Below are 27,200 nucleotides of genomic sequence, written 5' to 3'. Positions count from 1 at the left end.
ATAGAGATGAGATATGCATAAAAACTGATACGCTATGAAAAAGATATGGCAAAAAACTGGAAAAAAAAATGAAGGGGGAAAGCAAGTTTCTTTTCCTTGAAATAAGCTCCCAAATGACTCTAAAACTCCAAATTAAACCTCATTCCAAGAGTGCTAGATTTGCAAAAAACAAGTGTGATTCGTTAATTTTTTTTGAAGATTTTTCAAAATTTGAAAAAATATGGCAAAAATAGGTAAGTCTTTTCATTTTTTATAATATCTTGTGATTTCTTTTTTTTTTTCTTGTATGTTTAAATTTATGTTGATATACATTTCTTACATTCAAAATCATAATTTTTTGTGTTATCGATAGATCTATGGAAATTTCATGAAGATATTTGGAGAAATATAAATTAACAACAAATTTGAAAATGTAATTTTTCTTTGCCTATAAAGACTTAATATATTTTTGATATATGGATTTATCTATCATATCCATAAAGCAATTGAAATTTCTTCTTTAATATTTTTTTATTTTTATGTTTTTAGAATAAAATAACAAATAATAATTAATTATATTTTTTTATTTGATCATAACAATTGAATATATTATAATTCTATGGATGATCTATCATATCCACAGACCAATTGAAATTTATTATTTAATTATTATTTTTTTATTTTTACATTTTTAGAATTAAAAAAATAAATAATAATTAATTATATTTTATCATTTGATCACAATGATTGAATATATTATAATTCTATGGATGATCTATCATACCCACAAAGCAATTGAAATTTCTTCTTTAATAAATATTTTTTTGAATATATTGTATAATGATTATTTATTTTTTATAATATTTGAAAATAAATAATAATTATTTAAATAATAAATAATTCTTAATTATATTTTCACTTAGAAGTTGTGCCAATACATGTTTTATGGTTGGATATGAGAGTTGGGTTTTTTTCCATCCCATAAAACATTAAAACTTAAGAATTATAATTTATAAATTACAGTTAAGCATATGATTTTTAATGAAATTATAATTAACTATAATTATTTATTCATAAAACCATTAAAATGTATTAATTTAATGTATATACACCTCATTGAGGTCTTATATTTAGTCTTATTGATGTATTTTTATGATTCATTAAAGTATTTATAGTGTTTCCAAGTGTATGCATTTGTATCTTAGTTCTTCTCCGATACGCATGCGTATCCCGATACGTCTCTTAAAATTGACATTCTGATACATTTGGAATTTTCTAATACTTTGAACCTTGGTTTTCGTGAGTTTTTAAAACCTTGATAAAGAGGACTTGGGTTTAGGACTTATGAGAGTTTTTATTTTTTTAGGAAAATTCTTGTTTAGTACCTTGTACTTTGGGCCTAGTGCCACTTTGGTATTCAAACTTTAAAACATGACAATTCAATACCCGAACTTTCAAAACATGCCAATTTAGTGTCCTACCATTAACCAACTGTTAAGTGGGCATTTTCAAATGCCCTTCGAGTGTCATCTAATTTTATTTATCACCAATCCAAATATTAACAAAAAATGAACAGTCCCAAATCATTTTATCTTCTATTCAAAAAAAATTGGGATCACCAAAATGTTCACTGAGATGTGACCCCAAACCTAGATCATTTTATCTTCTATTTGGGAGTGTTCATTTTTTGTCAACATTTGGATGATTAATAAAGAAAATTAGATGACACTCAAAAGACATTTGTGTCTTTTCAAATGCCCACTTAATAGTTGGTTAATGATATGCATTAAATTTGCATATTTTGAAAGTTCTAAATTGTCACATTTTAAAGTTTGGGGACCAAAGTGGCACTAGGCCCAAAATACAAGGTACTAATTAAGAATTCCCCCTTTTTTTAATAGAGAGGCAACACAAAAACATGGTATATATATGTATTGGTCCGCATCGTTGCATGTTCCAATACACGTGATTAAAGGGATACACCCTTGTTCATAGCATATCATTTATATGCACCAATGCTGATACAATACACCCGATACAACACAAACACATGGAAATACTGTCTTGTATCGATATTTCCAATCCTTGTATATATATGCATTATATATCTTATTTATAAATAACTATTTATAATATAATATTATAAATATAATAAACCAAGACCAAAGAACCGACTTGGTAAAAAACGGAACCAACTAACCAATTGGTTTTGGTTCAAAAAGGCTCATGGTTTGAAAAAATGAAGGACCGGTTGATTTGAAAAAAAAGGCTCATGATTTGGTAAACCCAGTTTAACCAACAATTGAAGTAGGTGCCAACTCAAAATTAATGCCACAAATATTCGCTCCACCATACAATTCGGGTAGTAAGGTATTAGTTAAGCCGGAACTCGACCCTTTGACATCCCTAATTCTAATTTGCAAAGTTAATGCGAAGCGAGGTGGGCGTATGGGTGGATTCGACTAGAATTATACTCGAGCCTGAGCTCGATTCAAACTAGATACTTGAGTTATCACGTTCCGATCTAAAATGTATTATGAAAAGGCTCAATTATCTTTTTGCTAGGGTATCAATTTTCAATTCGTGTCAAACTTTCAACCCCCCACCCCCCTCCCCTGTGTGGGGCAACGTAAAATATATGTAATGTGGTCGGGATTAGTACGAAGAGTATTCATTTGCATATATGTTGTGAGCAGCCCCCACAATTTTGTTTTATTTTATTTTTTTGACGTTTCCTTCTCGTGGAATGCTGGACTTCTTAGGGTTTCTATTTTTTTCTCTTTGCTTCGTCGTCGTCATTATCATCAAACCCTAAAATCACAGACTGGATCGAACATCAACCAACCAACCAAATCGATCGACTTAGCAATCCTCTACCTCTCTTTTTCGTCGTTGATCGTCTTCTTGGACCTAAAATATCAGAAACATGAGGCAAACTAGAAAGAACATTCAATTTTTTTCCCCTGCTGTAATCGCTAAAACTGCGTGAGATCGAGTCATAGATCAGCAAAAATGCAAGACAATCGAAACTCCAGATGAAATCAACACAAAGCTAAAGGATCCATGACGATTTTTCTTTCAGATGGACGAGAAAACCCCATTTTTGGACCCTTGAAAGAACCCACGTTTCTTCTCTAATGTTGGACCCAGAACTTCTGATTTACTGGACAGAAGGACAAGGCAAGGGGAATTTTCAGTCTGATTTGTTTGATTCAAGGTTTTTTTGAGTTTGGAGCAGAAATTTCTTTCTGGGTCCCCTTTAAAATGTTCAAATCGGTGGTTTATCAGGGGAATTCTCCACTTGGGGAAGTAGAGATTTTCCCCCAGAACCAGGAAATCGACATGACGAACAAGGAATTCAGGATCTCTCACTTCTCACAACCGAGTGAGAGGTGCCCACCACTGGCAGTCCTTCACACTATCGCCCCCTGTGGCGTTTGCCTCAAAATGGAGTCGAAGTCGCAGTCAGGGGACTCTCCGTTGTTTTCTTTGCACTCCTCTTGTCTCAGAGAGAACAAGGTACTACCAAACTCAAAATGAAAAAACAGCTCAAACAGAAGAAGAAATGTTGAACCAGATAAATCTGAACAGAATGAACAAGGGACCTTATTTCGTAATACAAGTGAACTCTATCATTTTAGCTCATGTTTCATTATTATTTTTTTTTACTTGTGATTTTTAGCATTTTTTTTTTGTATTTTCCCCAATAAATTGTTATAATATGTGTGCAATGCACTGCTCAATGCTACCTACGATGGAAGGAGATGAACTTGCTCCACAAACTTGAGAAACAAATGATCTCAAAACTATTATCTTCCCAACTGATCAGAAGAAAAAAAAAATAAAAGAAGGAAGAAGAAGAAGTTATTGTCTTCCCAGGGTTTGATAGAGTGGTTATCATGTTTTGGCTCTCATGGATTTTCTAATTGATGGTTCTCACAGGGTTTTTGTGCTTTTCACTGAACTGGTTGTTTTGGCAAAGCTTTTTTTGTTAAAACGCTGACAAATGCTTGGGTTTTGTTAAAGTTAATATGTCTAGATGGTTTGATTTATGCTAATAAATGAATCTAATTTGAGTAGGAGCATGTTTCAGGTGAAACTTTGATACTGACAAGGAAACTTAAAATGACACTTGAAAATTCATAAAATCTGATCCAACAAATAATTGCTATTGTTGCTTATTGCTGAGAAACATGATTCAGGTAGAATTTGTTGAGGGAGATGATTTATGAACAGTTTTCTGCATAAAGAAAATAGGCATATGTATTCAAAATCCAAATTTAATGTGTATGTGTGCATGAAAATTGTTGTTATCTTTCTTGGAAGTCGAATAATCTCATACAGTTGTTACATTGCTTCACTGTGATCGTTCTGTGGATTGAGAACCTGCTTAAGATGCTACCTCTGTCATTTTGTACTATCTGCCCTCTGATCTAACACATCTACATATATAAATGCATCCATTGTTTGATTCATCTGCATGTTGACATAAAAACTAAAATGGATACTTCAACAAAATGCACTTTTGGAGATATCCATGTATGTGGCTGTTTTCAACTCCCCAAAGTATCTTGTTGCTTACTATGCTGTTGCTTTGTTTGTTGATGTTTTTATGCTTACAGACTGCTGTTGTGCCCCTGGGAGAGGAGGAGCTCCATTTGGTGGCCATGCCAACTAGGAAGATTGGCGAACAATGTTTATGTTTTTGGGGTTTTAATGTTGCACCAGGACTTTACAATTCTTGTCTTGTCATGCTAAATCTTAGATGTCTTGGCATAGTATTTGATCTTGATGAGACACTTGTAGTTGCAAATACAATGCGTTCATTTGAGGACCGAATTGATGCCTTACAGCGTAAAATAAGCACAGAGGTGGACCCACAACGCATTGCTGGCATGATAGCAGAGGTGAAACGGTATCAAGATGACAAGATTATTTTGAAACAATATGCAGAAAATGATCAGGTTATTGATAATGGAAAGGTGATTAAAGTTCAATCTGAGATTGTTCCAGCTCTGTCTGACAACCACCAACCAATTGTTCGTCCACTTATAAGATTACAGGAGAGGAACATCATTCTGACTCGTATAAATCCTGGGGTATGTACTGATCAATCCCAAGACCTTTGTTGAAGTCAAGCCCATAACTCAATTGGATGATGCTCTCTGCCTCAATTTGAAATCATGGTTCTCACTATCATTATATCTGCAATTGCACATGCAAAGATATGATTAAATGCACAAGCACTGACAATTTGACATTGATATAAACAAAGATGTATGTACTGCATGATTCAGTTTTTGGTAATCATATTATCGCAGAGGAATTACAATTGATGCCTCCCTCCAGTTAGAGCTCCTTTACTTGCTTTTTATTTTTGCTCTTCATTAGGCTTACGTATTCACATTAGGGATGATAGGTTACTACCATATTTAAACGCAGAGCATATGCAGGGCTGTCTGCAGTGTCCAGTTGAAGTGTTTCACCAATAGCAATACAAAATATTTGTTTCTTTGCAGATTCGTGATACAAGTGTTCTTGTAAGGCTGAGACCTGCATGGGAGGATCTCCGTAGCTACTTAACAGCAAGAGGGCGCAAACGATTTGAGGTTTATGTATGCACAATGGCTGAAAGAGATTATGCTCTAGAAATGTGGAGGCTCCTTGATCCAGATTCAAATTTAATCAACACAAAAGAACTACTGGATCGCATAGTGTGTGTCAAAGCTGGTGAGTTATGAATGGATTATATGCTTCTCCATTTCACAACCTCATTTTATATATTTGTTGTGTGTCTAATTAGACAAATGATTAATGATATTCAATATTGTTTCTGATCCAATCTCTTTGTTCAGTGTCATACTTAAATTTTTGTCTTATATTTTTGAACTGCAAGGGCATTGCTGTCTGTATCACATTTATTTATTTTGACATCTTAATAGGCTCAAGGAAGTCTCTGCTCAATGTCTTCCAAGTTGGAATTTGCCATCCTAAGATGGCATTGGTTATTGATGATCGGTTGAAAGTGTGGGATGAGAAAGATCAACCTCGGGTGCATGTTGTTCCTGCATTTGCTCCATATTATGCTCCCCAGGCTGAAGTATGCCACAATCCTTTTTATACTACAATATTTTTCAAGGAAAAACATGTATTTAATCCACTTATTGGTAGACAACTTCATCTTGTCATTACTGGCTTCCTTGCAGGCAAATAATGCTGTCCCAGTTCTCTGTGTTGCAAGAAATGTTGCATGCAATGTTAGAGGTGGATTTTTCAAGTAAGGCCACACACATCCCATACAAAGTCTTGCTATTAAGGATTTGCGAATTTGGTTACTTAATTCAACTTCACAAAGCCTTTATCCCAACTGTATGGGGATGGCTACAGAAATCCTGTTTCTCCTTTTCCACTCTATTTTCAATTTGTTGCTTCCAAGTACTGATAAAGGAAAGAATACATCTTTAAGTTTATAGATGGTTTACCAAAATGAAAGTTTACTGATGAAAATATTTTTAGATTATTTCTATCTTAGGTAATAATAATACTTTACTACATAAGGTATGGATTTGTATGTGGGCTTGTGCTGTTCTTTTTGGCATTAAAGAATCTTGGTTAATTTTGACAGGGAGTTTGATGAAGTTCTTTTACAACGGATTCCTGAAATTTTTTATGAAGATGATATGGCAGGCTTTCCTTCTCCTCCTGATGTGAGCAACTATTTAATTTCAGAGGTAAACCATGATAAACTTTGGGCTTTCCCACTCAGTCTTTTTGTGAAACCAAAAGGATCCTGCTAGGTACTTAGGGTAGGCCATCTGCATGCCTGCAAAACCTGCTGCTTTCATGCAGGTAAATGACCTATCACTAAATGGTCCCACTGGGAGATGTCCTCCAGAAGTAATGATTTAATTTGGGGGTAGGCCTTCCACATTCTAGCAAAACCTGCTGCTTTCATGCAGGTAAATGACCTATCACTAAATAGTCCCACTGGGAGATGTCCTCCAGAAATAATGATTTAATTTGGCACTTGAACAATCCATTAGAAAGGCCTTCTTTGACACTTATGGCATTGCCTGTGTTTTCAATCTCTAATCTCGTCCTTGTATTTGGCTATTTGCACCATGTAATAATATATGATCCTGGCGCTATGCTACACTTTAATTTTTGGTTTCTTCCTGATCTATCTTGTGTTAAACATCCTTTAATGAATGTATTTTCAGGATGATACTTCTGCTTCAAACGGAAACAAAGATCCACTTTGTTTTGAAGGGATTACTGACGTTGAGGTTGAAAGGAGATTAAAGGTTGCATATCACTTCTGCTACTTTTGTTTTTTCATAGCTCCCCCCTCTCCAACAGATGCCCTCTTTTTCTTTGAAGGGGTTTAGAAGCAAGGATATACCTGTCCTGGATAGATCAAATTCAGGATTAGAGCTCCCCATTGTTTGGCTTGTAGTGGGATTCTAAGAGTTGTGGGATGGTGATGCATCCATATTCTTGGAAAGACACACCTTTTACGTAAATTTATTTTGCATCTATTGTGGATGAGTTTATTCTTTTTAAGTAAAGTTTTCTTCATGTAAAATATAATACCTTATTCCCAATTTTAATATCCTGTATGTAGATTGAATAAATTAAAGATTTGCATCTAAGATGTACCACTAAAATCTATGGCAGTTGTGTGATAAAACTATGAGATAAAAAGAATCTTTGTACATTCAACCTGCTGCTAGCAGCACTAGGATAGTTGAAAGAATTAGTGGGTTGGGGGGGGTAGTCTGTGGATAAATGTTATTACTGCTAAGATAATTGTATGTATGTTTTCCTGTTATCAATAATATTGCTTATCAAGTTGCTGATAGAAAATATATGATAGAACTTGGAGATATGTTTGTTTGTTCAGGATGCAATTCCAGCTTCTTCTTTGGTCAATAGTCTGGACCCAAGGCTACCACTTATCCAGCATGCAGTGGCATCTTCATCAAGCTCTGTTTCACTGCCAACTTCTCAAGGGCCAATGATGCCTTTCCCTAATAAGCAGTTTCCTCATGTTGCAACATTGGCTAAGCCATTAGTTCAAGTAGGCCCACCAGAACTTAGCCTGCAAAGTTCTCCCGCAAGAGAAGAGGGTGAGGTCCCAGAATCGGAATTAGATCCTGATACAAGGAGGCGGCTTCTTATTTTGCAACATGGGCAAGACACAAGAGAACACACCTCAAGTGAGCCTCCATTTCCAGTTAGACCTCCTCTACAAGTTTCAGTCCCAGCTGTGCAATCTCATGGAAGTTGGTTTCCGTCGGAGGAAGAGATGAGCCCAAGACAACTAAATCGCACAATACCCAAGGAATTTCCTTTAGAACCAGAGGCAGTGCATTTTGATAAGCACCGACCTCGTCGTCCACCCTTTTTCCAGGGATTGGAGAGTTCCATTCCTTCTGATAGATCACTTAACGAAAACCAAAGATTGGCGAAAGAGGTAACAGGCAATGGTTTCACCTTGTAGTCTTGAGATTGATTCCTAAAAGTAGAGTGAAAGTTGTGGTTGATGAAGCGTAATGATTTAAGAAATTATTGATTATAGGTACATCAAACAGATGATCGGATGAGAATAAACCATTCGGTATCAGGTCACCGTCCATTATCAGGTAATCTTTGACCTAAACATAATTGTGTTAGTTATATTTGGGAAATCACATCCCAAGTTTGTAACTCTATTATAGGATTTTTGAGGTGATCTGGAATCTTAAAATGAATTAGATTGCACAGAATTGAATTTCTTGGGGGTAAAATCACCAATTCATGAATGGCATTAAATGTAACATAATTTGCTAATGACCTAGTTTGTTTTTGGACAACACTTGAAACTTGTAGAGACCCCAAAAGAAATACTGCTTTTTGTAACAAAGTTGCTGGGTTTTGAAGCAGAACGAATGAAGTTTTGAACAGGTTTAGAACTATGAACATGTACCAAACAAAACTAGGGTTAGGGCAGGTCAAATTGGTTAAGAGAGATGCTACACATTTTACCTGTTCAAGTCGAGGGTTATTCTATTAACAAGTCAAATATCTTCAAGCAGTTGCTTATTTTTGCTGATGTTATATTGTTCTTTACTATATGCTTTTGAAATTCATATTGATTTTGTGTGTAATACAAAACTTTGCTAACTTGTCTGGTCGTCACTTCGATTGTTTTCCTGTTCAAGTTACTTGTCAAAAGAAAAAAAAAGAAGTCAATCCATTCAAGTTTCAGGTATTTATACTTTTAACTGATGTGACTGATGGTCGAGAATGTGAAATATGGAGTATAGTTTAAATATGTAATTTTTTTGCTGGCAATAGAATAAGAAATCGGGTCTACAAAAAATGATACTATTGTTTCTAATTTTCTATGGTCTTAGAGGCATCAAGATTCTAGCTTCACCTTTTGTTTGGTTATTTATTTTAATGGACTTGGAAAGATGGAGACTGTTGTATTTTATTATATTTTCATTTATTTCAGTTGTTTATATTTTGGATGCATTAGTTCATTGCATGTGACTTTTTTACACTATCTTCTGAAATTTTCATTTTGAAGGTGAAGAGCTGCCTCTCGGTCGCTCATCTTCCAGCAATAGGGATCTTCAGTTTGAATCTGGACGTGGGAATTTGCAGTATCCAGAAACTCCAGCTGGGGTTGTACAAGAAATTGCAATGAAGTGTGGAACCAAGGTATTGAGAAAGTGTTAAGACTCTTATTTATTAAAAAAAAAGTCAACTACCCTGGTGGCCTGTGCATGGGGCTGAATAAATTTATATGTTTCTCATTCTGAATTTCTTTTTGTTACTTGTAGGTGGAATTCAGGCATGGTCTGGTTGCTAGTACGGAGTTGCAGTTCTCATTTGAGGTTGTTTCTTTAGCTTTTGATTTACCCAAAAATTATTGATTCTAGAACATTTCTAGGTTAAATCCATTGGCCTTATTTTTTTGACTGGGTACTAATTCTTTTTGTTTCAGTCATTTAAATTATTGTAGGTAATCCATAAAAAGGATAAGATTGAGGAGGATGTCCCCCATAGGATTAGAGTGGCATGGGCAAAATGGAGGGGTGCATCTAGAGTCTTGTGCAACATGGGAATACTACTGAAGTAAAAAGGAAAATTTTATAGAACAATAAGGTCAGAAATGCTGTACAGAGTCGTCTTAGAAACAACATTGTCCAAAAATGAGTATAGCAGAAAAAATGCCAATGTCAAGATGGTTGGGTGGGAAAACTAGAAATGATAGGGTAAAAAATGAGCATATTTTCCAAAGCCTAGGAGGCGTCTTAGAAAGTGAGAAAATATGGGTAGACTATAATGGTTTTGTTACGTGCAAAGAAAGAACATCTAAAGCACCTATGAGAAGTGATCTGATGCAAGTTGAAGGGTCTAGAAGGAACTAGGGGCAGGCCAAAAGGGACATTGGTTGAAGTAAGTAAGAAATGATTTGGAGGCCCATAATTTTGACAATGGATATGACACTGTATAGAGTGAAATAGCAGAACAGGATTACATACCCAGCCTCATATAGTTGGCACAATATTGATCATTGGCACAAGGATTAGCTGAGTTGACGACTATTTAAATTGTTCTAGGTAAATATTAGGACCAACCAATCATGTTTGTAGGTCAACCTGTACCTGTGAGATAAGATGAATGAGGTCGATGTTTTCAGATGTAAACCAGTCCTCAAAAATAGGTGTAAACTTGAAAAATTAGAGAGAAAAAGGAGGAAGAAAAGTAAGAGCAGCAGTACAAGAGAAGAAGATGGAGAAAAGAGGAGGAAGAAGAAGAAATGTTCGAATAATCCTTCCCTTTCTTTTCTAATCCTTTTTACTAAAAATTAATGTTAAAATAATTACAAGTATGCCCTTAAGTGGGCAGTCAGCTAGGTAGTAACATAAAGAGATCAAACAAAAAGAAATAACAGGCCCATTAAGAGAGGCCCAATAGCTAACAGGAAAATAGAATAAATATTACAAGAGAAGATACTAGGACCCATTCAGCCTAGTCTTTTTACACTCCCCCTCAAGTTGAGCATAGATGTCAATCATGCCCAGCTTGCTTATATAGTGTGTCATTTTCCCTCTCGGAACTCCCTTGGTCAAGATATCAGCCAATTGTTCGTCTTATGTGATGAATGGCAAACAAACTTCTCTTGAGGAAACTCTTTCCCTTATAAAATGTCTATCAACCTCAATGTGCTTAGTTTTGCCATGTTGAACAGGATTATGTGCAATATTTATATCTGCTTGGTTGTCGCAGTAGAGCATCATTGGCTTCTCATAGTCAACTCCCAATTCTTCTAAAATGGATCGTAGCCACAGTAATTCTAACACGCCATGTGCCATTGCCCTGTATTCTGCTTCAGCTGAGGATCTAGCAACTACAGATTGTTTCTTACTTCTCCACGACACATTGTTCCCAGCGACCAAAGCACAATAACCTGAGGTGGATCTCCTATCATCAATACATCCTGCCCAATCAGCATCAGTGAAAGCTTCCAGTTTCATGTGTCCATGTTTGGCAAATAGAATACCTTTCCCTGGAGTACCTTTCAAGTAACACAGAACCCTTTCTGTAGCAGCTAAATGAGTATCTCTAGGAGAATGCATAAATTGACTAATAACACTTACTGCATAGGAAATGCCCGGCTGAGTCATGCAAAGATATAATAACTTCCCAAGCAGTCTCTGAAACACCCTCTTATCAAATAAAAGTTCACCATCTGTAGCAGAAAGCTTATGATTGGGATCAATAGGAGTGGAGATTGGTTTAGCTCCAAGTTTACCAGTCTCCGCAAGGAGGTCAATGACATATTTATGTTGAGAAATGAAGATACCATCCTTACATCTAGCAACTTCAATGCCCAAAAAATATCGAAGATCTCCCAAATCCTTGATCTCAAATTCAGAGTTAAGAAATCTTTAGAGTTTACTGATCCCTTGAGTGTCATTACCCGTGATCACAATATCATCAACATAAACTATCAAAAAGGTCACCAGAGAGCCATTTCTCTTCAAGAACAGGGTATGATCAGATTGAGTTTGTGTGTAATCAAAGGAGACAAGAGCAGCCTTGAACCTCTCAAACCAAGCCCCAGGAGACTGTTTGAGACCATAAATAGATTTCTGTGGTTTACACACCTTGCCTTGCATTTCCTTCCTATACACCTCTGGAGGCAAAGACATATAGACCTCTTCATGTAGGTCTCCATTCAAGAAGGCATTTTTAACATCAAACTGGTGTAGGGGTCAATCAAAGGTAGTGGCTAGAGATATAAAACCCGGACTGAGGTCATCTTAGCTACAAGAGCAAATGTCTCAAGATAGTCAATGCCATACATCTAAGTGTAGCCTTTAGCAACCAGCCTAGCCTTAAACCTCTCAATAGATCCATCGGAGTGATATTTAATGGTAAACACCCATTTACAACCCATTGGTTCCTTCCCTTCAGGCAAGTCAACAATATCCCAGGTATGGTTCTTGTGCAAAGCATCCAGTTCAGCCATCATAGCATCCCTCCATTCAGGTTCAGATAAGGCTTCTGGTACGGACCTGGGTATCACATGGGAAGAAACAGAAGCAAGAAAAGAGTAGTAGGAAGGGGAGAGAAGGCTGTAAGACAGGTGTTTGGAGATACAATGGGTTGAACACTTCCGCTTGCCCTTGCGGAGAGCAATAGGAAGGTCAAGGTCTGGGAAAGATGTAGATCGGTCAGAGGAAGGTTGATCTGTTACCTCAGTAATGATGGGAGGAGCAAGAGGCTCTTCTGTAGGAGTGGAAACAACTTGCCCATGTCTGAATCTGTGCCTTTGGTACCACCTTTGGAGAACAGGATGAGGAGGAATTATAGGAGAATGAGGTGGAGGAGGAGGAGGAACATGAATATTGGAGGTAGGTCCAGTGGGAGAAGTGGACACCTCATGAGAGGACTCAAGAGGAATGGGAAGAGGAACAACTGGAGACATAGTGTTGAGGCACAAATAAAGGGAATACAAGTGTATAAGAAAAGGCCATGTCAGCCTTTAAGTAATGTAACTGTCACACCAACCACAACTATTTCCATTACTTCTCACGGGCCCAACATGTTCCATCATGAGTCAATTAAGGGAAGAAGTTGAAAGACACCCACAACTGAACAAGCTGCGTTCACAGGTCCAAGAGGACCCTACTAGCCACCCAGGGTACACAGTGGAGAATAACTTGCTGTTGTATAAACGCCGAATGGTGATACCACAGGATTCAACCCATATTCAACAGCTTTTGGAAGTGTTCCACTCATCACCAGCAGGAGGACACTCAGGGATTTTGCGCACTTACAAGAGACTAGCCACCCAATTCCACTGGAAAGGCATGCGGAATTCAGTCCAAAAATTCATAGCCGAATGCGTCATTTGCCAGAAAAATAAGGCTGATACCCAGTCTCCAGCAGGACTGCTACAACCACTCCCAATTCCTACACAAGTGTGTGCGGATATATCCATGGACTTCATAACGGGCTTCCCCTTTCCCATGGCAAGTCCGTCATTCTCGTAGTGGTTGATAGATTCACCAAATACTGTCATTTTCTCCCTCTTTCCCACCCCTTTACAACTTCAATGGTGGCTGAGATTTTTACTAAGGAGGTGGCACGACTGCATGGTACCCCTAACTCTATTGTCTCAGACTGCGACCCAATTTTTATGAGTCGTTTATGGGAAGAACTTTTTCGACTACAAGGAGTGAAACTCTTCAAATCTACCAGCTACCATCCTCAAATGGATGGGCAAACTAAGGTGGTCAACCGGAGTTTGGAAACCTAAGGTGCTATGCAGGGGATAGGCCACGTTAGTGGCTCAAGTGGCTTCATTGGGCGGAATGGTGGTACAATACCACGTATCACAATGCAGCAAGAATGACTCCCTTCCGGGCTCTATATGGACGAGACCCACCTCTCCTACTCCCATATGAGAAAGGGTCTACATCAGTAGCGGCAGGGAAGACCAACTCCTTCAGCGAGATAGGGTACAAGATCTCAAATCCCACCTCCATCGAGCCCAACAATGGATGACAGACTCTTACAACAGAAAGCATAGGCCGGTCCAACACTAGATTGGGAAGCAAGTCTTCCTTAAACTATAACCATACAAGCAAGTTTTAGTAGCAGGCCGCAGGTGGAACAAACTGAGCCCAAGGTACTTCGGCCCATTTCGGATTGTGGAACGCATTGGGTCTGTGGCAGACAGGCTTGACCTTCCAGCAACATCAAAATTGCACCCTGTATTCCATGTATCTCTATCAAAGAAATGGCCAAAAACAGGAGCAATAACAACAACCACCCTTCCATCATTCTCGGAAGATGGCCAAGTTCAAATTGAGCCCACCCAAATAACAGATCTTAGGTGGATACGCAAAGGGAATCACATCGAACCAGAGGCATTAGTGGTATTGTCAGGTCTTCCACTTGAGGATGCAACTTGGGAACCTTACTTGGACTTACAAAATAGATTTCCACATCTTGACCTTGAGGGCAAGGTCGCTTTCAAGGGAGGAGGGATTGTTGAGATATAAATAAAGGGAATACAAGTGTACAAGAAAAGGCCACGTCAGCCTTTAAGTAATGTAACTGACAGCCAACCACTAGAACAAACTAAATAACAAATTGGACAAGTGGAGATGCTGATATAACAGAATTGTAACAGAAGTGTATAAATAAGGAAAGGAAGCCAAAAGAGGAATTATTGATTTTGGGAATACAATCTCTCTCTCTCTCTCTCTCTCTCTCGTTCAGGAGGCAGGCTTCCTCGAAATAGTCCCTGAGTTAGGCAGTTCCTAACACATAGCAAAGGGTTCTTTAGATTTCTCCCTTTAGGAGAAATACTAAAGAAAGGAATCAACTCAGCAAATGTGACATCTCGAGATACAAAGCGGGTGCCACTAATTGGATCAAAACAACAATATCCCTTCTGTGTGGAGGCATATCCCAAAAAAACACATTTATGAGCCTTAGGTTCAAATTTGTGCCTTTGATGGCTGTGAACATGCACATAGCAAGTGCACCCAAAAACACAGAGAGGAAGAGAAAAAAGATCCTCATCCGGGAAGAGAAGGCTAAAGGGGGTTTTGAAGTTAAGAACCCGGGAGGGCATACGGTTGATAAAAAAGGTAGCAGTAAGAACAACATCTCCCCAAAATTTTATAGGAACATGGGATGCAAACAGGAGGGGTCTAGCAACTTCAACCACATGTCGGTTCTTCCTTTTTGCCACTCCGTTCTGTTGTGGAGTGTAGGAACAAGAACTTTGATGAATAACCCCAAAAGTTTCAAAATAGGCAGAGGGGGTTTTCTCAAAATACTCCTTAGCATTATCAGAACAGAATATTTTGATCCGAGTGTTAAACTGGGGAGGATGAGTTCATGAAATTTTTGCACAATAGCTGGTACTTCATCCATGGATTTCATGAGATAAATCCAAGTGTAACGAGAGTAGTCATCAATAAAATGGATAAAGTACCTGTAACCCCCCATAGTTGGCAAATGATATGGCCCCCACACATCAAAGTGAACAATATGAAAAGGAGAGAGATATTTTATTGCTTACTGAATAAGAATGTCTACAATGCTTTGCCAGTTCACACGATTCACAATGAAAACTCGATAAAGACACTCCCTTAAACATATCTGGAAACAAATGACTCAAAGCAGAAAAAGACAAATGACCAAACCGAAAGTGACATAACAAGACTTGGTCAATAGACTCTGACAAGACTGACTCTAAGGCAACTCCATGAGGTGGTCCAAAAGCTCTATCCGGTGTGTCCAACAAGTATATTTCGTTTGCCTCATAGCCACTCCCAATCATCCTCTGAGATTGCAGGTCCTGAAAAACACAATGAGTGGGAAAAAGGGTTATACTACAATTCATGGATTTAGTTAAGCTGCTAACAGATAAAAGGTTTGTATTAAGTTTAGGGACATGAAGGACAGAGGATAAATAAAGGGTGTCAGAGGTCTTTATATCCCCTTTACCAGAAATGGGAGCAAGAGACCCATCAGCAAGGGATATTTTCTCTTTACCAGAGAGAATGTGGTATGAGCAGAGGAGATTAGATAGTATGGTCTGATGCACCGGAATCAATAATCCAAGGGATTTTATGATTACCTGAAACTGAAGCATGATTTGCAGAAGCACGAATACCTGAGTGAGCAAATGTAGATGATGATGGTGTGTTGCTGGAAGAGTGAGATGAAGAAACAGTAGCTTCCAAGTGATTTAGTAGCCTCCCATATTTTTCAAAATCTGCCTTCATTGCTGCCAACTGCTCAATGGTTGATTTTTCTTCTCTCCTTATTTCCTCCTTCAGGTACTGTAGCAACATTAGCTGTCTTAGGCTTTCCTACCTGACTGCCCTTCTTAGAACTGTTGTTATTCTTAAACCTATTAGGAAGAAGCTCAGGATGAAGCTTCCAGCAAGTATCCTTTCCATGCCTCGGTTTCTTGCAATATTCACATATCTGCTCCTTTTTCTCAGTATGACCCTTTGGCTTTATTCCAGCATGTGCAAAGTATTCTGTAGGTGGACTCTGTAATTGAACTTGTCGCCTACTCTCCTCACTGCTTATCATAGCGTATGCCTGGGAAAGAGTAACCTCATCTTTGGCTAGGATATTTTGCTTAATGATGTCAAATTCAGGGTTGAGTCCAGTAAGAAATTCAAACACCTTATTTCTCTCCACCAACTTCCTATACATTTCAGCATCATTCTTACTCTCCCATACAACTGTCTCCATAACATCAATTTCTTGCCATCGGGATTTCAGTATAGAATAGTAGATTGTTACACTCTTCTCCCCTTATCTTAGGTTCTTTACATCACTTTTCAACTTGTAGACTCTGGCTACATTCAACTTCTGTGAATAGGTCTCAGTAACACTGTCCCATATCTCCTTAGCCGAAGACATTCAGAGATAATGCTGACTTATATGAGGTTGCATAGAGTTGACCAACCATCCAATGATTGTATAGTTCTCCTGCATCCATTTCTCAAATTCAGGGTTTGTCTCTTTGGGTTTCACTTTACTACCTGTGAGATACCCGAGTTTTCCTCTACTACAGACATCAATTCTTATAGACTATGCCGAAGCAAGATAATTTGTCCCATCTAACTTAATTGCGGTCACACCAGTCAAAATGAAATCTATCGAGCCAAGGCCGGAAACCGGAACTTGCTTGAACTCGCTTCCGTATGGCTCCATTAATCAAACGAAAATCAAAGAACCAGAAATTTGGTCTATATAAACTTATTTGAAGTCAAACCAGAACCCAGATGCTTGAAAACTAGGGTTTTACTCCGTCCAACTGTTGGGGAGGAAGAGTGAAGATGTAGCCGCTCCTACTAGAGCTTCCCAATCTCTTCCAAACCTGAACTGCCCTCCTTTAGGAGTCAAAAGACACCTCCCAAGCACAAAGCGCCACACCCAAAGCTTCACCTTTACCTGTACCTTCGAAAATCTCTAGTCGGCTAGGGTTTTGGGCAGCAACAGAACAACACCACTTCTTGGCAATATCAAGCCAGATTTAAACTCTTCAAACCCTCTACCAACTAGGCTAGAGATCCTCTAAGCTATAGAGAACCTATCTCTCCATATACTCTCTTAATCTAAGGGTGTATGGGAAAAGAGGAAGAAGAAAAGAAGGAAGAAGAAAAGAAGGAAGAAAGAAACCTGCTCTGATACCAAGATGTAAACCATTCCTCAAAAATAGGTGTAAACTTGAAAAGTTAGAGAGAAAAAGGAGGAAGAAAAGTAAGAGCAACAGTACAAGAGAAGAAGATGGAGAAAAGAGGAGGAAGTAGAACAAAGGTTCGAATAATCCTTCCCTTTCTTCTCTAATCCTTTTTACTAAAAAATTAATGTTAAAATAATTACAAGTATGCCCTTAAGTGGGTGGCCAGCTAGACAATAACATAAAGAGATCAAACAAAAAGAAATAGGCCCATTAAGAGAGGCCCATTAGCTAACAGGAAAATAGAATAAATATTACAAGAGAAGATACTAGGACCCATTTGGCCCAGTCTCTTTACATTTTCAACCCGTTGTTGACTCGGTCGGTCAAACCATTCGAACCATCACCCGACTAGGATTCCGGGTCTGGTTCAGTCAAGACCCGTCAGACGGTAAAAAACCGTTGACTTGGTCAAGAACCATTCGACCCGGCCAGTTTGGCCGTTGACCCATTTGACCCGGTGCCGGGTTGCACACTCAATGCATGCAAAACTTTCAGAGGCCATAACTTTGCACTTCGATGCCCAATTGGGGTGATTTTTTTTTTTTTTTTTTTATTTTGGGTCACTTTTCAAGATCTATGCGTCCCAAGCGGCCATAGGCACCTTGCCCCACTATTTTCGCGAAAAAACCCCTTTTTTGGCCTCAAATTGCAATTTTTAATATTTATTATAAATAAAAAAATTAAAACATAAATTTAATATAAAATAATACATATAACATATCTAAAACATATTTATACATTATTTATTGCTAAAATATATATTTACACACACACACACACACACACACATATATATATATATATATATATATATATATATATATATATATACATGCACACACACACATATACACATACATATATGTGTGTGTGTGTGTTCGACCTGAACGGCCTGAACCATTCGACCCGACTGGCCAAACCAGTAACCCGTGATTCGGAGGCAAAAACAGTTCGGTCTCTGGATTGGTTTTTAAAACATTGAATGAGACTAGTAAACATGTACGTGCATTTGCACGTGACAGTATCTCCAAGACAAAACTATTTACAATTCATGGACAGTTTTTGAACAGTTATAAATGGGCAGTTTCTTAACTGTTATAAGTGGACAGTTTTTGAACAGTTATAAGTGGGCAGTTTCTTAACTGTTATAAGTGGGCAGTTTTTGGAGTGAGAGTAAAGGACATATATGCCCTTTTTTATGCCCGTTGTATGTTGATTAGGTAAGGGGTAAAAATGTCTAATGAAAAGTCCAGAAAATGGGGCTATTCTCTCTTTTATTAGTAGTATAGATAGTATAGATATAGATATTAGGGGAAGGATTACTGAATTCCTAGAAGCAAACCCTTCATGTTATGTTATAATAAGCATCTGTTATACTCCATTATTTGCACACTACATATCTCATAAAGGAGCCATTTTGTGGTGGAATGATAAAATATCAGGCTGAGAAGTGTTAAAACATGGGTTTTAGGTAATGGCTATTTTTGTATAATATGGCTTAAGAAATTGAGGAGATGGTACTTGGGTTATTGAATCCCTTTTTTTTGGTAATACGTTATTGAATCCCACTTGGTTAAAGTTTGGTGGACTTCCTTGTGCTTTATCACATTTTTTTTTTTATTGATGTTATTCTTTTCCTTCTTAAGCATAGACAGTAGAATGGGAACATGACCAAGCTAATTATGCCTCTTTTTTCTGATATCTTGGTTTTGTTTTTCTTAACAAGATGGCTGTTCTATTATTTTGTTTACATATTTTTTCCTAGCAGTCTCGAGGTTAGTTGCTCAGTTGTGCTAGCTACTCTGGATTTGATTGCATTATTTTATTGTATCAATGCTATGAAATATGTTTTTGTTGCTGGTTGGTAAGGTCTCCTGCTGGTTGTATCGGAGACTTGGGATTGAATCCCACCTGCACCTGGGTCGGGGGACAGGCTACCTCCTATTGTGTAGCCCTTCAGAACATATAAAAAAAATGTTTTTGTTCTATTTTGGGGATAATCCCCTCAAAATTCTTTTCTAATGATTTCTTTTATCCTTGGTTAGATGCCTGAATGGACTTGAATGTATTAGGTTTAACATGCAATTCAATTTTTACCAGTCAAGAAAAAAACATGCATTTCAATTTTAAATATATAATATCAATTTAGTTGACTTAATTGGGGTGCAGTCTCATAAAAGTTTATGTCAATTGTTGCTTTGTAGGTTTATTTCATGGGAGAAAAAGTTGGTGAAGGAATTGGTAGAACACGGAAAGAAGCCCAGCATCAGGCTGCTGAGAACTCTATTAGGAATTTGGCCAGTAAGCACACTATACTTAATACTCTCTTAGGCAGACCTTAGATTTTGATTTATGCTTAACTATTGCAAATGAATTGATTATATTGTCTTAATATTCTCCAGGGACCAGTAGGGAGCTTTTCATGAATGAATACAATTTGTTGTTATTGATAAAAAAAATCACCAAGAACCAATTTCTACTATATCATGCGATAAATTCCTTGTGAACTGAAGCCAGAAGATTTCTTGTTTTTTTATGTGCAACCAGTTGAAACTATACCTTCATTGCTATCTTTATGGTGGCTTCAACACTTTGCTCAATATTTTTCTTTCAAGTAATATTCCACCAAATAGTACATTGCTGCTCAACTTTCTCTTTCCTCGTATTTTACATGATGGTCATGAATCATTGTCCATACCCCAGTCCCCAGTTGATATGTATTGACACTGGTAAGTAGGTTAATGGGACCAATGCATTCTATTTTCCTCTTGGTGCATGCACTCTGTCATTAGTCTTTCAAGCCTGTGTCTCCATTTCTGATGGTCAGAAATATATTAGCTAGTTTATGTTCTTTTGGTAAACTTTTGGTAAACATACCTAGTTTCTGTTTGGTAACTGCTTTTGAGATGAAGATTCATATATAAATATTTTTGCCTTTTCTCCCTCTTTCTCTTCTACAATGGGGGTGGTGTCTTTGTGTGAAGGTTGTTTGTTCAAGTTATCATTTCTCTTCTCTCAACATGCATTCTGGATGATTCTAACCACATGGTCATTATTTTTTACAGATAAGTATCTGTCACATATTAAGTCTGATCCAAACTCTTCGCATGGGGATGGGAATAAGCTTTCTCATGGAAATGAGAATGGGCTTCTGAATGATACAAATTCTTTTGGATCTCTTCCATTCTCCAAGGAGGACTCTCTTTCACTTTCAACGTCATCAGAGTCCTCCAGGTTTGTTGAGACAAGGCTGGAGGGATCAAAGAAATCGGTGGGCTCTCTTTCTGCCCTGAAGGAACTAGTAAGCTGCCACAACTTGAACCTTGTTGTTTTCTAGTTCTTTGATTTAGTTTCTTAAGTTTGCATTTTATTATTGATCATTGACATGTCAAGGCTTTACTTCCCAGTGCACGGTCGAGGGACTTAATCTAGCTTTTCAAATGCCCCCAATTTCTGCAAATTCAACACAGAAAGGAGAAATCTATGCAGAGGTTTGCATTTTACATGATTAGGGATGCTCGCTGGTGCTTCTTTTTAAGAAGTCATGAATGCTTTACTTGTTTTTACTATGTTTGAATATCCAACTGACTAGTAGCCAATGCATCATGTAGTCATCAGTAAGCTCTAACAACAATTTTTCTTTTAGATTTTAAGGATTCCTTGATTTATTTATTGATTAGTAAAATCAGTCAAGGAATAGAGAACTTGAAAATAAGATTGAAGTTTGTACTTGTAATTTATAGTGAAGCATGTGCTAATTCAATTTGTAGTCAGTCTCTCAAGAGTTAGTTAAGGAATCAACTACCTTGTCTATAATGGAACCAAAAGTCTGCACCTTGATTTATACTGCATATGCCTATTTATTCAGGCAATTTATTTTCTGGGTAATCTCTTAGGTGAAACATACATCTTAATGATTGTGCCAAGTAATGAGCGACAGTAGAATATGCATTATTACCAAAAGCCTGGGGATTAAAAATTGGCTGAAAAATCCTAAAAAAGAGCAAATGCCTTTTAATCTTAGACTTGCATAATACATGAGCACAATCAAAGTGGAGATTTTCATTGGTGGGGTCTCAGTAGAACCCATATTTCATGCTTGGTAGTACAAACCTCTGATTACAGTTTTGCCTTTTGGTTATTAGTTGTCCTTTCCCAATTAGTAATCCCTCTGGTTGTTACTGTCACAGGTTGAAGTAGCAGGGCATGTATTGGGGAAGGGAATTGGGTCATCATGGGATGAAGCTAAAATACAGGTATTAATGTATTATACAATCCCTTCCCCTCTCTAAATCTTACTGGCACCAATGCTAACATTTTTTTAATCTGAAAACATGGCAATCTTTTTACATAGGCTGCAGATGAAGCCCTTGGAAATCTAAAGTTGATGCTTAGTCAGAATACTCAGAAACGTCCGGGTTCTCCAAGGTGGGGTACTTCAACCTGTTGCTAGTTTTGATGGTTTGTTGGTTGTCATTGCCTCACTGTTCATATGGAATTTCTAATATTAAGATTTTTTACTTGGGTTTTGGTTTTGGGAGGTCTGAGCTAAACCAAAAATTCTTAATGTATTCCATGCTGGGGGAACATGAGTAGCGAGTGATCTGTGCCTAGTGTATGAACCCCCTCTCCACCCACAAGAAAAGGGGGAAAATGAAGAAAAGAATAAAAAGTTGCAGAAGGTGGCAGAAGAAGAAAATACATTTGGGCTCGCCGGTTGCTATGGGGTCTCTATATTGTGATTGGGTTCTCTAGTATAGTATCCTCTGTTGTCTCCTTGCTGTTTGTCCCATTTCTCCTTTGCTTACTGATTATATCTAATTTCATTCAGGTCATTGCAAGGGATCTCAAGTAAACGGCTAAAGCCAGAGTTTTCACGAGTTCTGCAGCGGATACCTTCTTCTGGCAGATATCCCAAGAACACCCCTCCTTGATAACTGTCACACCATATTTTGTATTTTTTTTATGGTGTAGCAGTTTATGAAACATCTGTATCATACATGTTGACATGAAAGATGGGGCTCTCCACACTGAGGACCACGAGTTCACCACTAAACAGAGACTTACTAATTTGGTTCTACGTCTGTTGGGTGGATCTTATACTGAACTCACCAAATTCTTTTGAAGAGCAAAGGGAGGGATTTAGATGGTCTAAATACACTGCAGAGTTAAACCACAGGTCCAAGTTCTAAATATGCAGGGGATCATAATCAGTTTAGTTTTGCAGATGAAGAGGGCTATATCAACGGCTGTGGATTTTTTTTTTTCATTTTTTCCTCAAAAAGGGCAATGGCTTCTAGCCATAGGATGTGTGAGGATTTATGCTGGTTTCCTGCTGTTTTCCTTATGCAGATTGGGCCATCGCTTGGAGTGCAATGGTCTCCAGAAAAACCTACTTTGGCTTGAGATTTTTCTCTAACCTGATTTTGACATTTGCTCAGAAGTGAAGGAATATCATGTTGACCAAGTGGGTTTTGGCTTCCGGTTGTTACTCTTTTAAGCTTTTAGAGGCTATTTGGGCTGTGGACGAGCGAGATCATGAAAGAGCCAACACCATTGTTTTGAGACGACTTCCACGTATGAGATCCACAGGTTTGGGAATTTCTCCGAATTGATCCATCGGTTTCACCTTTTGGGGATCATCATCATTGCCCGCAGATCACAAGTCACAAGGATGGATGTCTCTCAACTCTCTACCACTGATGATATAGTCACCATTTATCCTTATCGGAGGAAAGAAAATAGCAATTGTAGTTGGACGACCATATTGAATGGTCTGAAAACCTGATATGTTGGACCGATAGATAAAATGGTGATTGAACCATTACCATGCTAATGTGAATACTTACTACTGTTCTGCACTTGTGCTCCATCCTCCATGGTTTTTATATATATTGCCAAACACTTGGGCTGTGTTGGGATCGGAAGGGCGGAAGCCTGTCAAGGCTCTGTTTGGTTTTAAAGAAAATAAGAGAGGCAGAGTTGCTAGGAATCTCACTAAGATCTTGCTCCCAACTTTCTGTATTCTCTTATTTTCTATCAAATTTGGGTCAAGTACTCTGCAACCCAATGCAGAATTCTGAATGACAGCCCCCCATAGTCTACTAGTGCGCCCCCCTCCCTATAAACCACATCCTATCCATGAATTTGGTATCAATTCACGGTCAGGATTCATCCCCCCATATAGTGGGGTTACAAAATTTTGAACTGGACTGATCATTCTCCCTTGCAATTTTAGTTTTAATTTTCCTCTTAGGCGTTGTTCATTTTTGTACCCATGTATTTTTGCTCAGGAAATGTTGGGTAAATGAAACAATTTTCTGAATAGGTTCATTTGATTTGCAGTTGGAATCAAAATCAGAATGGTATTTTCATATGTATATATATATATATATATATATACTTTTTTTTTTCGGTTTTGGACATAAATTGAAATTGGATTGAAATCAACTTTGGAATGGGATTACATTCCCAAGGGAGGGGGAGGGAATGACCATTCCTGGTGGAATGGGAATGAAATTCTAGTTCTGCCCAACCAAATAGTTGGAATCCGAATGACCCATTCTGATTCTGACTCTAAACTCTTATTCCTATAAAACCAAACAGGCCTTAATTTTTGTGTATTGGTAGGGCGTAGGGGTATTTTAGTTTTTAGGTAAGCAATTTATCCACCTAGGAGAAAAAAATTATCATAGAAAAAAATTACTTGCACTTCTGCAAGAAAATTTGGGGAAATTGATCAACTTTCACATTGACCAACTCTCCCCCCTCCAACTGCCGTCCAGTTTCTGCGAAGTAGCAGATTCATCCTTCTATTTCTACTCTTGGTTTCATTCTTTCATTTATGCAATTCTACCCCCACTTAGAATTCTGGGAATTTAAAATGTATTTGGTTTAAGAGAAAAGGTATGGAAAGGAAGGAAAACTGATGAAAACCCATACAAGTTTTTCATGCCTTTCCCTCCTTTCCCTACCTCTTCCTTCAAATTAAACATAACCTTGAGGATTTACCTCCAACTCTCATAGGAATATTAAACATATTTCTTTGTCAAATCCAACCTGCCTTTTAACATGATCTGCTCCCAAAAGAACACTTCTCACAGGTAGGGTGGGTCTCAGTTTCATGATGAGATGAGTGGTATTAAATCACGTTGGAAGTGTGTTGGGATGGGTTTTGTTGGGAGCAGATTCCAACTTAGAATTCTACAGAGCCTGACACAAAAGCTAAGAATCTACTAGGTACCACATCACATGAGGTACCAAATATATGGTGTTAAGGGTAATCCAGATTGGCTCCCTGTAGAGTGCTCCCCGTACCAACCCTACGACACATTGTAGCTGCACATCGGGGATGTGGGGAGGAGCCAATCCAAACTGTTGTTAATGGGGCGTGTTTAAGGAGAGTTCAGATCTGCGCCCTACAATGTCCCACAGAACATCTCTACCATCTATTGAGAACATTTCCTGATGATGATATCATTTGTTCTGGTATTATCATCGAGAAATGTTCCCAATACACGGCAGGGATGTGCTGTGGGATGTTGTGGGGCGCCTCCTGGGGCACAGATGTGAACTCGCTTAAGGAACCATGGATATGAACAACTCAAACACCAATAGTTAGAATTGAGATCTGCCAAGAAAACACGTTTCAACCCTATACCAATATGATCTTACCTTGCATCTCACAATGAGATTGTGACTCACCATAAAGTGGGGTCTGCTATGTATGAGATGATATTGGTAGAGAGTTGGAACACGTTTTGTTGGTAGGTGATCCAGATTCCAATAATTAGGGCATCAATGGACTCTGAAAGTCTGAAAAAATGCAGTGGAGTTGAAATTCAAATTCGAATCTGATGTAAGATCCCCACATCACATCTAATAGGATTCAGGTTTCAGCATTGATTGAATATGGATTTGGATGGGAGAATGATGGTTCAGCCCAGGGTCAAAATCTTTAGGCACAAAGTACAGTTGGGGTGGGTGTCAGTTCGGAATTGATGTCAATTTACGGGCGGGCATTGATGTATAGAGTAGGGGTTTTTGATATTTTGAATATTTATAGCTCTGCAGTGAAATTCAGAAATCTGCATTAGACTTATCCGTATTTTTCCATTTGGATTGATTTTAGGATAAATAGACTACAGTCCAACTCAGAAATCTGAATTGCAATCCCCTCCTAATCGTACTTGATGCTGCGCAATCTGGCTGCTCCTACCTGGAGGTGATTCTGCTTCTAGTAGACGGCGGACGTGGAGAATCTGCATAGAAGGAATCAGAGAGCCCGGGGGTGCTTACCCGGCGAGGTTGATCCGATGCTTAAGTCAGTATGTGTGAGCTGAGAGTAATTAAAGAGCAAGAGAGCTAGTAAGCAGCAATTGCGCGTACCTTGGGCCCCGGGAGGGGGGCCTTTATATAATGGAGTCCTCGCGGGCTTCACGGAGTAGTTCCGAGATCAACGCCATGATAGAATCCGTTTCCGTGTTATCTAGAGATAACGTTATCAGTTGATAACGTTAATCGCTTCCGCCCAAATCGGATGGGGAGATAAATGCTTAGTTGTTATGAGGCGTGATCTCGCAGAATTCGGTGAACCGTTGGTTTGACTTTCGGGGTTGTATCGAGGGAAGATCGGTGTATCCGAGTTGGTTTCTTCCTCGAATTGCTATTCTCGAGCTAAGGGTCATACACCGAACTGAATTATGTATTGGTTCCGTGACCTAGTACTGAGGTGCCCTTAGCTCGAGATGATCTCAACTCGAAGAACCTTAGTTTGGGGTGGTGGAGTATTACTTTGTAGCAAGTTGGCTATGCCGAGTTGTCACCTATGTCGAGTCACGTCCACGTGTCCCCTTATTACGAGGTCGTGCCAAATCACCCTCCATCAATTGCCCCCCACTCCCTGAGCCAGGGGTCCTGACCTGGTGTGGTGAGTTCACGATATGACGGGTGGATTTGGCTCGACGTCTAGGCCGTCCAGTCGGATAGTACGTCGGTCAGACCAGTTCGCTGCTCGGCTCAATCAAGGATAACCCGGGTTGCGTATGGTTTACGTGCGGACGTCACGCGATCTATAAATTCCGCGGATGCCAAAAAACACGCTAAACTGATTTCAACCTCGGGGGTCGCATGGCCGGTTTTCTTGAGAGCCGTTGGGTTGCCTTGATCTTGACCGTTGATTCTCGGACATAGCGGCTATAAATAGGGGGGACCCAAGGCATTTTTCTTCGCCATAAGTTCACTAGCCTTCGCTCAGAGGTTGTGCTTAGACTCTTTAGCTCGGGTTTCCCAGTTCGCCATTTTCCCAGTTCGGTCATTTTTCTGGGTGAGTCTTCCCTAGCCTTTCTTTTCAATTTAGTTAAATTCGTAGTTATGTCCAACCTAAGTTTCGATAGTCTTTTAGATGAGCCCGAGGAAGGTACCTCGGCTCAGG

General features: G+C 38.4%; 1 protein-coding gene across 2 annotated transcripts; it reads left to right on the top strand.

Moving 5' to 3' along the window:
* Positions 1 to 2,643: 2,643 nt before the first annotated feature.
* Positions 2,644 to 23,628, top strand: CPL1 (C-terminal domain phosphatase-like 1). 2 transcript variants are annotated; one of them, XM_088894350.1, is made up of 18 exons: positions 3,020 to 3,159; positions 3,268 to 3,498; positions 4,602 to 5,078; positions 5,499 to 5,709; positions 5,922 to 6,079; positions 6,186 to 6,256; positions 6,605 to 6,710; positions 7,200 to 7,283; positions 7,883 to 8,455; positions 8,561 to 8,624; positions 9,554 to 9,687; positions 9,810 to 9,863; positions 19,972 to 20,068; positions 20,833 to 21,068; positions 21,175 to 21,258; positions 21,958 to 22,023; positions 22,122 to 22,195; positions 22,599 to 23,628. In XM_088894350.1, the coding sequence occupies exons 2-18, from the start codon at positions 3,322 to 3,324 to the stop codon at positions 22,699 to 22,701; spliced, it is 2,769 nt and encodes a 922-aa protein (XP_088750476.1). In that variant the 5' UTR covers positions 3,020 to 3,159; positions 3,268 to 3,321; the 3' UTR covers positions 22,702 to 23,628. The 2 variants fall into 2 exon arrangements, with proteins under 2 accessions (XP_010241993.1, XP_088750476.1); XM_010243691.3 differs by having other exon boundaries at positions 2,644 to 3,498.
* The last annotated feature ends 3,572 nt before the right edge of the window (positions 23,629 to 27,200 follow it).

This window comes from Nelumbo nucifera, chromosome 1, assembly GCF_055504915.1.
Source record: "Nelumbo nucifera cultivar China Antique chromosome 1, China Antique-T2T, whole genome shotgun sequence".
Taxonomy (NCBI): domain Eukaryota; kingdom Viridiplantae; phylum Streptophyta; class Magnoliopsida; order Proteales; family Nelumbonaceae; genus Nelumbo; species Nelumbo nucifera.
Note: the sequence above shows the minus strand (reverse complement) of the source record. Positions and strands in the feature narration are given on the sequence as shown.